The sequence below is a fragment of the Ovis aries genome, chromosome 3 (genome assembly GCF_016772045.2).
Source record: "Ovis aries strain OAR_USU_Benz2616 breed Rambouillet chromosome 3, ARS-UI_Ramb_v3.0, whole genome shotgun sequence".
Lineage (NCBI taxonomy): Eukaryota > Metazoa > Chordata > Mammalia > Artiodactyla > Bovidae > Ovis > Ovis aries.
Genome location: NC_056056.1, coordinates 181,295,628 through 181,309,674, shown reverse-complemented (window position 1 = coordinate 181,309,674; position 14,047 = coordinate 181,295,628). Strand labels below are relative to the sequence as shown.

Below are 14,047 nucleotides of genomic sequence, written 5' to 3'. Positions count from 1 at the left end.
GAGCAGAGGGACAGACGATGAAGAGGGAGACCTGGCCGGGCGGCCTCAGCCTCCCGGGGATTTAGGAGTGTCCTTTGGCTCTCACATCACTGGCCACGTGCTCATGGCTCTCCAGCAAGTGAAGGGGGTGGGCGTGATCACACAGCTGACTCCAGGTCCGTGAGTCGGGGGAGAAGGAAGTTGGAGGAGGACCCATCTCTGGCTGGGTTAGAGTGAGTTGGGAGTTGAGGTCTACTGAAGGAGAAGGTGTGTGGTTCCTGAATAGGTGATGGTCAGAGGGCCCCGGGCGTGTGTGAAAGAGCGCCCTCAAGGGCTCAGTAAGGGGATGGCTGAGACCTCAGTGCCTTGCCAAAACTGAAGTTGAAGTTGCCCCAGTGGACTTTCTCCAACCACTGTGTGCAGCCCATGAATGGGCTGGGTAGGGGGTGGAGGGTAGGGAGGTAGGCAGGCAGCCAGTGTGTGGTTGGGAGAACAAAGTAGGGAGAAATTAAGGGTGCTTTGGGTAACTTGAGCAGGAAGAGCAATCTGAGAATAAGCTGCTGTCTGGGGTGTGGAAGGGAGGACAAGAAGTGGGGCCAGGGCAGGAGGCCGAAGCTGGGTGAGGGTGGGTCTGGGAAAGCCTGGAGAGGGGACAGATATCTCTCCCTCTCCCAAGATATTTCATACTCAGTGACAAGTATATGGTAAGAGGGATTTTCCACGCTTATATTTCTAGTCTGGCTCCTTCCCCTGCTCCAGGCACATCATCCAACTCCATACTTGACATTCTCATGTCCAATAGTCTTCTCAACCGAAATTTCCAGAATGGAAGCCTGAATTCCCCATCCTGCAAACCCTCTCCTCCCACCATCATCCCCTCCTGGTTAAATGGCACGTCTACCTGCCAAGTTGCTAAGAATGAAACTGGCACCGTCCTTGACTCCATCAGCCTGTAGACCGCACAGCATATATCTTGGGTCTAGCCACTTTACAGCTTCTCCACCACCACCTTGGTGGTCCTAGCCTCAATCCTGTCTCACGCGGACATTTCTGTGATGATAGAGTCTCCCAGCTTCTGCCCCTGTTCTACAATGCTCTATTCCTCACATGGCCACCAGAGGGGCCCATATTGATGTGGCTCCCGTGGCTTCCCTGTTCACAGATTGCCTGCACAGTCGTGCCTGGCGCCTGTCGGCCTGCTGGCCACTTGGCCTAGTGCACTTCATTCAAGCTCCACGGGCCTTTTTGCTGCGCCTGAGAACACTTCGAGCTCCTCCCCACCTTTGCCCTCGGCAGGTCCCTCCTGCAGTGCTCAGCCTTCGATCTTTGAGAACTCAGCCTGGTTTCTAGTCAGACTGAGTCTGCCTCTGCCCTTCTGTGTCATTCTTTTCTCCCCAGCCTCCTTTGTTATCTTCTCAGGGCACTTTCACCACCTGTATTTCATTCTACTTATTATATTCTTTATAGTCCGTGTCCCTGCCGGCTCTGAGCTCCCCTGGGCAGAGTCTCGGCCTTTTCCACGGCCATGTCCCCAGGGCCCGGTGCCCAGCAGGTTGTTGAATATGCACTGAGTAGCGCATGTCAGCCTGGAGTGGTACAGGTGACCTGCAGTCCGGGAGGGTCCTCCCCACCCCCCAGGCCAGGGCCTGATGAAGGTGTCTTCCCTCCCCTTCCCTGCTTAGGGTTAGGGCTCCAGCTCACCCACCTGAGAGCAGGCAGAGCTGGACAACTGACCATAGCAAGGGCACAAGGAAAAAGGTGAGAGTGATGCGGTTCAATGGCTGGGGGTCCGTGTGGGAGGAGGGAACGCTGAGAGCGGATGGAGCAGAAGCTGCCCCAAGACTCCTGGCCTCTGGGCTCGGAGCCAAGGGGTCTCTGTGCCTTGGTTTGTCCCGTGTGGTTCATGTGGGGCCTGAAGGCTGACAGGCAGGCCGACTGGAGGATGGGGGTGGTCCCTGCTCCTATCTGCTCATGGTAAAGGCAGGGGCTGTGCTAAGGAGTGGAGAGGTGAGTGGCGGCAGCTGAGGAGTGGAGAGGTGAGTGGCGGGAGCTGAGGAGTGGAGAGGTGAGTGGCGGGAGCTGAGGAGTGGAGAGGTGAGTGGCGGCAGCTGAGGAGTGGAGAGGTGAGTGGCGGGAGCTGAGGAGTGGAGAGGTGAGTGGCGGCAGCTGAGGAGTGGAGAGGTGAGTGGTGGGAGCTGAGGGCAGGGAACGCGCAGTGCAGAGTCTTGGGGAGACATAGCATCTGGCCTGGCGGGAGGAGGAGCAGCGATTTCGGGCAGGGAGAATGGTGGGTGCAAGACCACTCTGAGCGGGCAGTGGAGGGCCTCTGGGGTCTGGCCTGGTGGTGATAGAGGGTGAAGGTGTGTGGGGACCAGCATCGAGACCCTCCTGCCCTAACCAGATGGGAGTGGGCCTTCTCTGGGGGAAACAGGTTCCCACTGACATGCCAGAAACCTCCCCCTAGCACTGATACTGACACACCGGAACACCTCTGGAGAGAAACGGTGAGTTCTGAGCCAGGCTGTGAGATGGACTGTGAGAGAAGGAGGGGGAACTATTCAGGAGGGAGAACCCTCAAGGCCCTGGATGCTGGACGGAGAGGAGGGAAAGCCCAGGAATGCTGCCCAGTTCAAGGCTAACTAAACCTATGTATGAAGGTAGCATGAGATGAAGGTCGCTTCAGGCAATGGGGAGAAGATACACTCTTGGGGTAGATGGTGTTGGTCAAGGGACAGCCATCTAGGACTTTCCTGGTGGTTCAGTGGTTAAGAATCTGCTTTCCAATGCAGGGGACATGGGTTCAATCCCTGGTCGGGAAACTAAGATCCCACATGCTGGAACAACTAAGCCTGTGAGCCACAACTATTGAGCCTGCATGCTCTGGAGCTTGTGTTCTGCAAAGAGAAGACTGCATGCCACAGTGAAGACCCAGCACAGCCAAAAAAAGAAAAAGGAAAGAGGGGGGTAGCCATTTGGAAAGAATAAGGTAGGAGTGGTACCTTATATGGTACAGTGTGATAATATCAGATGTGTCAACTAGCCAAATGTAAAACCGAGATCATGACAGCAAGGAGAAACCAGAGAAGGCTCTAGAAACGCAATTTCAGGAGGGCAGAGGCCCTTCTAAGAATTACAAAGAAACTAGGAGCCAGATAAGAAAAGACAGACTGAATGACATGCTTCTGAAGAAGTCTGCTTGGTTCAAGCCACTATTAATAACATGGTGACAATCTGGGTAAATGTGGTTGTAACCCATGTGACAAAGAACTAATTTCCCTAAAATGAAAATCAGTGAAAAAGACCAAGCCAGAATAAGCAAATGGGCAAAGGGCATGAAAACACAATGCCCAGAAAAGGGAAATGCAGATGGCTTTCAACGCTGTGAAAAAATGCCCGCTCGTGTTAAAAGAAATGCAAATTAAGATGCCATCGCTTTCTCTTTTTTTGGCTTCTTGGAATATCAAACATAAGAAAGGCACCTAGAAGACTATTGATGAGAACGAGGAGAAAAGAGCTTTCATGCCCCGCTGCTGGGAGGATGGCTGACACAGCCCAGGAGGGGATTTGAGACAAACGGCAGCTCTAGCACCCAGCAGTCTTCAGACACTCACACCTGACCAAACGGTGTGTGCACGTTGTAATACGGGGCAGCACGGCTGGAGGGCAAACAGGCTGAGGAAAACCAAGCCATCCTTCAGTAGGAAGTGATCAGACCAACTCCAGCACGTGAAACAATGGAATTCTGTTCAGCGGCAAAAGCGAATGAGGAAGCTCTTTATCTGCAATTACGGAACAAACTCGAAGGTAAATAATAAATGGAAACCAGCTACGTGTGAGACACCAGGCCTCGTGTGCTCCCTTTGCGGGTGAGATAAAGGAAATAATGAACGCCTTTTTCTGTCGGGATACTTCCGGAAGGACACAAAGGACATTGGCGATGAAGGTGGTTTTCTAGGAGGAGACTGAGTGGCTGGGCTAGAAGACAGGCTTCTTCGTGACTTGTCGTGGTCAGTTCTTGTGTGCCTTTTGGGTTTTAGACCATGTGAATGTATTACTCATTCAGAGGTAATGTCAAAAGATTAAAATAACAAAAAAGTTTAAAAGCATAGCAGTGATGCTGTCTAGGCCCCAGTTTAGGATAGTTGTGTTGTAATGGGATGGGAGACAGGGGAAGCTGTGGGGCTGGAGGGACCAGTGGGCCATCTGCGGGGGCAGGGGAGCCCCTCCAGTGGGCAGGGGAGCGAGATCCAGGGGTCCTATTTTGGGGACAGTGATAGAACCCAGAGAGGGCTGAGATGACTCCAGGGGGTGTAAGAGAAAGGTCAAGACAGCACCCCAGGACCAGAAGTGTGAACGAGAGGAGGGTGACCTGGCCGGGGAGCCAGGGCTGGAGGGGCAGTTCTCAGTGACCATCAATCGGAGGTATGTAGGGTATGCGGGGAGGCCTCTGGGGTCTGAGGGCTGGGAAGCAAGAGTGGCCTGGCTGTGCTCGGTCCTGGGTGTGTCTGGGACACAAAACCTGATCCAGGGGCAGAAGAAGAGCACTTGATGAAGAAAGGGGTCTGTGCTCTGCATCCGGGGCTTTGTGGGGAATCTCCCACGCAAAATCCCCTCCCTGGGCCCTGGACTTGCCCCCTGGAGGCTGCTGGGCCTCTTCTGGGCTCCTCTAGCAGGAAGGAGGGAGATGACTGGAAGTGGAAAGTGGCCTGAAGTGATCGGCAGAGGCAGCTGGGTTGGGGTCCAGGGGAGCAAACAGCCCTCAGCGGCTGTTTGAACCAAAACTCAAGGAATTTGACTCCAGAGCCCAGTCATTCTGGGAGGACCATGCCAGGCTGGGGGTCAGATTCCATCAATGGGGACTGCCTGGAGCTAGTCACCCCTTCTCTTCATTTTCTTCTTTTTTAATTTTTAAATTAAAAAAAAAATTTTTGGCCACACTGCGTGGCGTGTGGGATCTTGGTGCCCTGACTAGGATTCGAACCCATGACCCCTGCAGTGGAAGTGTAGAAGCTTAAATACCAGACGGCCAGGGACTTCCCTGGACACCCCTTTCTGACATTTCTTGATTGTGATGCTGAGCCTGGGGCTGACCAAGGCAGAGTGAGCCTCCACTCAAATCAGTTCCTAGTGCTGCCTCTAGGGGGCCTACCAGAGACACACAGCGCAACTTGGTCCCATTGTTTGGTTTTGTTTTGTTTTAATTTAAAAATTCTTATTTCTGTAACAATTTACTAAGTTCCATATCAGTGCCAGATATTAGAATACAAGGAAGACTCAGAAAATGTTGGCTGCTATTCTAAGGAAAGGTTAACATTTTTATGAAGATTTAACAATTTTAAAGTTCTATGCATTTGATGATACAGCCCAAAGATTTATAAAGCAAAAGTAAAAAGCAACAGAATTACAAGAACTGAGAAATTCGCCAGTATAGTGCGAGAGTTAGCATATCAATACCCTTCTCAGGAGCTGATAGATCAAGAGGCAAACGAAAGCAATCTGTAATGATATAAACAATTTAAGCAGACAGTTAACATCTTTGACTCATGAGACACACATGCAACACTGAAGAGGTACACATTTATTTTTAAGCTTTTTATTTTGCACTGGGATATAATCGATTAATGATGTTGTGATAGTTTCAGTTGAACAGCAAAGGGACTCAGCCATACACATCCATGTATCCATTCCCCCTCAAACTCCCTTCCCATCCAGGCTGCCACATAACATTGAGCTGAGTTCCATGTGCTATACAGTAGGTCCTTGTTTGTTATCCATTTGAAATATAGCAGTACGCATTCAAAACTTGCTAACCATCTCTCCCCACTGGGCAATCATGTGTTCGTTCTCTAAGCCTGTGTGTCTCTTTCTGTTTCGTAAATAAATTCAATTGTATGAAGAACCTATACATTTGTGAAAAAACAAACCTCATACTAGGTCATACATGAAGCAAGTCTCAAAAATTTAAATGAATCAGTGAAATACAGTCCATGCTTTGTGACCACAATACCGTTAGGAAGACAAAACAAAAAAAACCCCTTTCCCCAGCATTTGAAGATTAAAACACATTTTCAAATGACACAGTCAAAAAATAATAATGAAAACCCTAAGATACTTAGAACTAAAACACAATAAAATATTACACATCAAAAGTGTACCACAATTTAAAAAAAGCTATAAGCTGTAGCTAAAGTAGTATTTGAGAAAAATTTATAGCCTCAAGAGCTTATATGAGGAACAAAACAAGGCTGAAAATTCATGACCTAAGCATTCAAAACTGAGAACTAAAATAAGAACAATAGAATAAACTCAAAGACCAGAAATTAAGTGGAAAAAATTGTATAGTAGAAACGATATACAAGGCCAAAAATTGGTTCTTTGAAAAGACTAATAACATGAACATATTTGGGAAACAAGAACAAAGTTTGGAGACAAAAATAATCAACGTAGAATGAAAAGAAGGGATATAACAAAAATTAAAAAGTAGAGATTAAAAAGATACAAAATAATACTATGAATAGCTTTATATCAGTGAATTTGAAAACCCAAGCAAAATAGAAAAATACATTGGCTATTTCTAGAAAAATAGACAAAAATTGACTTGAAAAGCAATTGAAATTTTGAATAGCTCTGTATCTATTAAAGAAATTGAATTAGTAGTTTAAAATCTACCACCCCCTCCTCCTACATCATCCCAAACTAGCACAGATAACTTTACAAATATTACAAAATATTCAGTGAAGAGACAATACAACATTACCCAAACTTCTCTAAAAATGGAAAAAAAGATAACTACTGCCAACTCATTTCATGAAACTAGTATAACTTTGATACCTTCCCCTCAAAAAAAAAAAAAAAAAAAGACAATGTGAAAAAGGAAAATTACTGGCAAATCTCACTGATGAAATTGGGGTCCCCCACCAATACTGGCAGTTTGAAGCCAGCAATATATCAAAGACAATCATCATGACTGCATTTCTTAGGGTACAGTTTAAGCTGCTGTAACCAAAAAACCTCCAAACACAGTGGCTTAAAGAAGACAAGGTGTATTTCTCTCTCACATCCAGATGTGAATTGTTCAAATCCACCATCTCCCACACATCCAGGATTGCGGCAGTATTTCTATCAATACTTCCTGTCCAGTGGAGAGGAAAAAAAGATGAACAGGACACATGGCATAGCCTTCAAGGAGATGGTAATACAAACTGCACTCCATTCATACCCTTTTCCTCCCAGTGTAATTACGGGACCGCATCTTGTTGCCGGGGACACTGAGAGACGTGGACTTCAGCTGGGTATGCTTAGGGTTGGCTACAAATCTTGGAGCTCTGTTCTTAAAAAGAAATGGAGAATGGCTATTGGGGGATAGTTAGCAGCATTTCCCAGATAGACTAAATTAGGTTTATGCAGGACTAAACCTGACTTCCCTAATTCATTGGTAAGTGAACGTTTGTTTGCTTAGTTGTTACATTATGTCCGACTCTTTTGCAACCCCATGGGCTGCAGCCTGCAAGGCTCCTCTGTCCACAGGATTTCCCAGGCAAGAATACTGGAGTGGGTTGCCATTTCCTTCTCCAAGGGATCTTCTTAAGCCAGGGATTGAACCCATGTCTTCTACACTGCAGGCAGATTCTTTACTGCTGAGCTGCCAGGGAAGCCCCAAGTGAACATCAGGGAATGTATTAATATTATTCTCAGTATCACCATAGATACATAAGAAAAAAAAAAGCACTCAAAACTAAACACTTATGATCAAGATAAAGCTGTTATTACTAAGAATAGCAAGGAAGTTTCTTTAACTGATAATAATATACGATAATAATATCTGCCAAGAAGACCCTGCATCGCATTCAGTGGTGAAATACTAGAAGCATTCTTTTTTTAAAATATAAATGTATTTATTTTAATTGGAGGTTAATTACTTAGAAGCATTCTTTTTAAAATCAGAAATAAGCAAAGATGCCTGCCATCACTGATTCTATTCAACCCAAGGAGTTATGTTATAAAAATTGGGAAGGAAGAAATAAAACTGTCATTTTTCACAGATAAGACTGTCTACAAAAACAGACTCGTTAGTAAGAAACTCTCCATAAATTATAATAAGAATTTCCATCCAGGTTGCCATATATATAAGTGCAATCTACAATGTTTGACATTTTTCTATGTATAAGCAACAAACAGAAAATGACATTTTAAAAAGTGTTAGCTATAATGACACTGAAAGTAATAAGGTATCAAGGGATAAATCTTACTTTAAAAGTGCATGACATTTCTTGGGCGAAATTATAAAATTTTATTGAAAGCTATAAAGAAGAAATATGACATGTTAATGGTAGGAAGATTGAAGGATGTTACCAAGATGTCAATCCTCTCCAAATTCTTCTATAAATTGAACAGAATTCTAATCAAAATCCTGTCATAGTTTTTCTTGGAACTTGACAAGCTGATTCTAAAATTTCTGTGAAAGAGCAAATGGTTAGTGACAACTGTAACAACTTCGAAAAAGTTTGAGAGGAGACTTAGCCCTTCTGAATATAATGACCTAACACAGAATTTCAGTAATTAAGGCAGCATGATGCTGGCTCCAAGGTGGACACATAGACCAATAGATGGAGAAGCTAGGAACAGACTCACACACTCACAGACACACTTGCTGTGGACAGCTCGGCTGCAGCTCACTGGTGACAAGACAGGCAGCTGAGCTCATTAACGGTGCTGCTGGGATGTCCCTGGTGGTCCAGTGGTTAAGAATCTGCCTGCCGACGTAGGAGACACAGGTTTGATCCCTGGTCTAGGAAGATCGCACATGCTGCCGAGCAACTAAGCCCAGGCACCACGAGTACTGAAGCCTGTGCTCTGCAAGAAGGGAAGCAAAGAAGAGTAGCACCCACTTGCCACAGCCAGAGAAAGTCCCAGCAATGAAGACCCAGTGCAGCCCCCAAATGGAAACAAATTAAAAACGGTGCTGGGGCTTCTCTTGTGGTTCAGTGGTTAAGAATCCACCTGCCAACACACGAGACACAGGTTCGACCCCTGTTTGGGGAAGATCCCACTTGCTGCTGGGCAAATAAGCCCATATATCACAACTACTGAGCTTGTGCTCCAGAGTCCAGGAGCGCAACTAACTGAGCCCGAAGTGCCACAGCTACTGAAACCTGCGTGCTGGAGAGCTCGCGCTCCGCAGTAAGAGAAACCGCGGCAAGGAGAAGCCTGTGCAGCACAGCTAGGGAGTAGCCCTTGTTCTCCACAACTAGAGAAAAGCCTGGGCAGCAACAAAGACCCAGTGCAGCCAAAAGCAAATAAACAAAGTTTAAACATCTAGTCAAGGCTATGGTTTTTCCTGTGGTCATGTATGGATGTGAGAGTTGGACTGTGAAGAAGGCTGAGCGCCGAAGAATTGATGGTTTTGAACTGTGGTGTTGGAGAAGACTCTTAAGAGTCCCTTGGACTGCAAGGAGATCCAACCAGTCCATTCTGAAGGAGATCAGCCCTGGGATTTCTTTGGAAAGAATGATGCTAAAGCTGAAACTCCAGTACTTTGGCCACCTCATGTGAAGAGTTGACTCATTGGAAAAGACTCTGATGCTGGGAGGGGTTGCGGGCAGGAGGAGAAGGGGACGACGGAGGATGAGATGGCTGGATGGGATCACCGACTCGATGGACGTGAGTCTGAGTGAACTCTGGGAGTTGGTGATGGACAGGGAGGCCTGGCGTGCTGCTATTCATGGGGTCGCAAAGAGTCGGACACGACTGAGCGACTGAACTGAACTGAACTGAAACAATTATTCTTAAAGTGGTCTGGAGTAATTGGTTATGGCAATGGTGAAATTAAATCCTTAATCTCATGAAAACTGAAGAAATCTTATTTTACCACAGCCTAAAATCCATCCCAAATGTTTAAGGACCTAAATGTAGTAAATGAAACTTTAGAAGCTTTAGAAGAAAATGCAGTAGAATATCTTGATGAAGTTGGGAATAAGACAGAACTTTGTAAGCAAAACTCACTCCAGAAGCACAAGTTATTAGAAAAGAAATTTAAATCAGACTGCATCCAAGTGAAAATTTTATGTATTAAAAGTCACAACTGATTATAAGACATCTTGAAGACTGGAAGAAAGATTCGTAATGCATATAGTAAATTTAAGTTTGAAAATTATATAAAGAACTTCACCAAATAAGTATCAGAGAGTACAGATGTGGACAAGAGATATGACAAGATAATTTATGGAACAGGAGTCATCAGTGTCTGATAAAGATGCTCAACCTCACTAGAAACAAGTTAGTATAGATTACAGCTGCAACAAGATGCTAATTCACACCCATGAAGTTGGCAAAAAGTCTTACAAAGCCAAATGTGGGCGAGTGTGTGGACCATGAGGATCCCTGAAAAATGACTTTTCGCTCTGCATTTAGGTGAAAGATGTAGGTGCCCGACAGCTCTGCCATCCCTCTTCTAGAGAAACCTCACCCACCAGCTTCAGGTATCCATAAATATCCACAGCAGAACTATTTGTAAAGCAAACATTGCAAGCCTCATGCATATCCAGTAACAGGAGATGGGATAAATGCATTTTGATGCAATCATGTCACATGATACTATACACAAGCAAAGATACCTGAACAACAGCTACAGGTTAAACATTTACCAGTACACTGCTGGATGCTTCCAGAATGCTAAGGCTTGTGGTGGGGGGAGGAAGCTGACCTGAGCAGCCCCTGGATCAGAACTAGGACCTCTGTGAGCACGATCTAGGGAGGTGAGTTGGGCTGAAAATGAGGAAGGGTTTTCTAACAGGCCCGGCTGCCCAAGGTGGAAGGGACTGTCCCCTAAGGGAATGAGTTCCCCATCATTGGAGGTATGTGAGTTGGACTGGGCAGCTGCTTCATGGGCCAAGCCTTGGATACTGGAAGTGCAGAGGCAGGGCTGGATAAAGATGGCCTCTGTGATCCCTCTGCGTGTGCCCAGAGACCCCGTGCTTCTGTGAGTCAGTGAGCTTGCACAGTGTGGTTAAGAGAGGCCTGAATGAGTAACCAAACTGTGATACATCCCTGGATGGAACTGCTCACTAACGAAAGGGGATGGACCATGGGCATACAACAGCTCGGATGGAGCTCAAAAACACGCCGAGGGAAAGAAACCTTTTGCAAGAGGCTGAATACTGTGATTCCGTTTATGGGAAACACTAGAAAATGCATGGTAATCTGTAATGATAGAAAGCAGATCAAAGCTTCTCTGTGGGGGTACAAGGGTGGGGGAGTGGATGTGCAGGGCTGAGAAGAAACCTTCCACAAGAGTGGGAAAGTTCTCTGATGTTTGGCGTCTTGACTGTGGTAGAGATTTCATGCATATATGTATCAGGTTGGCCAAATGAACCCAAAGTTCACTTGGGTTTTCTGTAAGATGTTATGGAAAAACTTGAATGAACTTTTGGGCCAAACCAGTATCTGTGAAAATGAATGGAATTGAACACTTTAAATGGATTCATTTAATGTATGTGAACTATGTCTCAATATAGATAATTAAAAACAAAAAAGAAAAAGTGAAGAGGCCTGGAGAGGAGGCCACTGCTGCTGTATCTTGGTCTTGATCACATGCACAGGAGCCTCAGATGCCCCATCTGCAAAACGAGGCTTCCAGTGTAATGGTTACAAGTGCATCGAGTCACTCTGAGCAAATTCATCAATCACTCTGGGCCTCAGTTTTCTCATCTGTAAAGTGGGGGAATAATAGAGACACCACCAGCCAGGGTTTAGAGCAGTGGTAACCTCACTGGAGGCCCGCAGAGACTGCTACTTCTCCTCTTGCTTTGCAGACACCTGGTGGTCACCCAGGCTGCCCTACTCCCTATTTATTCTCCTGCCATCCCTGCCCTGTCCTCACAGCCATAGGGCTACCTGCAGATTGGGGCCATCCCAAGATAATCTGTGGTCCCCAGGCCTCTGAGTCACTCTTGTTACAGGTTATAGGTTCCTCGGGGGCAGCTTCTCGTCTTCCTGGTTTTGTATCCATTGCAGTGCCAAGCCCAGAGCTAGGTATTCAAGTGGTATATAATGGATGTTCGCAGAAGGAAGGAGGGATTCAGGTGGCCCTAAGTCAGGGAAGATTTTGTTTGTGTTGTCCTGGAGATTGGCTTTCTCAGCATGGAGGGCAGGTACAAATTTAGGGCCATCATGGCCATGTACAGTTGAGTAGATTGTTCACTGCACAAGGGAGTTCCACCCCAGCGGACAAACGGGGGATGAAACACAGTACACATATCCGCTTCCAAGTCACGTGGCCATTTGCATTGTCTGTGTCTTCCTAAAGAGGTGCATTCTTCTATTTTCTTTTTAAATAAACATTTTATTTTGGAATAAACTTAGATTTACTGAAAAATTGCAAGGACAGTGATAGAATTCACCGTATCCTTCAATCAGTTTTCTCTTATGTTCACAGCATTTATATAACCACAGAACTTAACCTTAGTATAATACTACTATTTAATTTCAAATTTGTCTTGGAGTTTACTGCCTTTTCCATTAATATCCTTTTTTCCCCCGTTGTTTCAGGATCCAATCCAGGATTGCATTGAGTACATTGTTTTCGTTAGATTAACACAGAGATTACCCTATGGGATCCCAGTGGTTGGGAAAAGAATGTGGATTTGGGGGGAGTAGCCAAAACAAAGTCCTTAGGTGGCCTGTGAGGTGCCCAGTCTGGGTTGTAGGGGGGACCCTTGACCTTCCTGACCCTGGCTGGGTGCCATTAAGGCTTTGCATTGTCTCCACTCAGCCCATGCAAAGCACAGAGAAAAGACATCAGAGTTGGTTGGTGAGTTTTAATCATTGGCTGGCCAAGTTTTTTAGAGCAGGTCCTCAGGGAGGACCTTTCCTTTTCTGTGGAAGCCATTTTTGGCAACCCTGTAGCTTGCGTGGAAGGTTCAGGAAGGTTCAGCTCCTCGTGTTTGTTGGTGGGAGAGGGGTCATTGACCCAGCACCTGGTGTTCCACACTCTCTGGGCAGTCTCCTGGGTTGTCCTGAGTGACCAGTGAGCGACTCTGCCCATTGCCTCCCTCCCCTTGTCCCTAGAGCCAGAAGGGTGCTGGGTGTGGGGAGCACTAGCGATGAGAGTAACAGCTAGGTGAACTTGGAGCTCCCTGCAGAAAACCAGTGCCCCTGGGATCCTGAGTCTCCTGGAGGCCGAGCGGGCTCACTCTCCTGCCCTACCCCAGCTGCAGAACTCAGGTTTTGTCCCCCAGACAGCAGCTGGGGTGACAGAGGAGCTTGGAGTCACCTGACCCTGGGTTTGACTTCAGATTGGGCAGTCCTCGTGAATCAACCTAAGCCCCAGACCTTCAGTTTCAGCATCGTTTAAACGGGCCACAGCTCCTGAGCCAGGGCGCCTGTCCGTGGGCTCCCTCCAGCACAGGGCCCAGCAGGTGTGGCACTACCAGTCACTTCCGTTTCCCCTTCTCCATCAGCTGACTCCCCACCTCTCTTCCTGCCTCATCATATTTCCCCCATCCTTGCACACTCAGGGGCTTCCACACTGGCCCTTGCTCAGGGAAGTCTTCCTGTCTTGCCTAGGCAGTCCCCTCTGGAGTGCCCTTTCTCTGACACCAGCTTTAACGTACCTGCTCAAGTGCCACCCTGAAGGTCCCAGCTCACCCTCTGTGTGACTCTGAGATCCCCTCCCTGCCAGTCCTCTGTGCCCCCATTACTTCCTAGTTTGTTTTATGGACCCCTGTGATGAAGCTGTATCTCCCCACTCACATCCTGGGCTCACGAGTACTAGCTCCTGTGCTTGGGACAGAACAGGTGCTCATTAAATGCTTATTGCTTAGAACGGAGGTGAACTACACTCTTGGAAGCCTCCGGTTCTTAGAGAACAGCTCTGGCTCTGCCTGTGGAAGTACGTCTCCAGCCCTGAGGGTCCCCAGATCTCTTGCTGGTGCCTCAGAGCAGCGATACCCGTGGGGCTGGCAAGGGCCCAGCCCAGCACCCGAGGGCCACCCTGCCCTGGAGCCGTTCTGCCAGACCGCACGCTCCGCCTTCTGCAAACGGCCGTGGGGGCAGAGGCTTGGGTAAGTTC

General features: G+C 47.1%; 1 protein-coding gene across 1 annotated transcript in view; it reads left to right on the top strand.

Annotated features, from left to right (window-relative positions):
- Positions 1–638: 638 nt before the first annotated feature.
- The window catches only part of RAC2 (Rac family small GTPase 2), a 31,175-nt gene continuing 17,766 nt past the window's right edge, over positions 639–14,047 (top strand). The window contains exon 1 of the mRNA XM_060414176.1: positions 639–14,039. Within this exon, the coding sequence (XP_060270159.1) occupies positions 13,705–14,039 (335 nt within the window). The 5' untranslated portion in view covers positions 639–13,704. The remainder of the gene's footprint in view (positions 14,040–14,047) is intronic.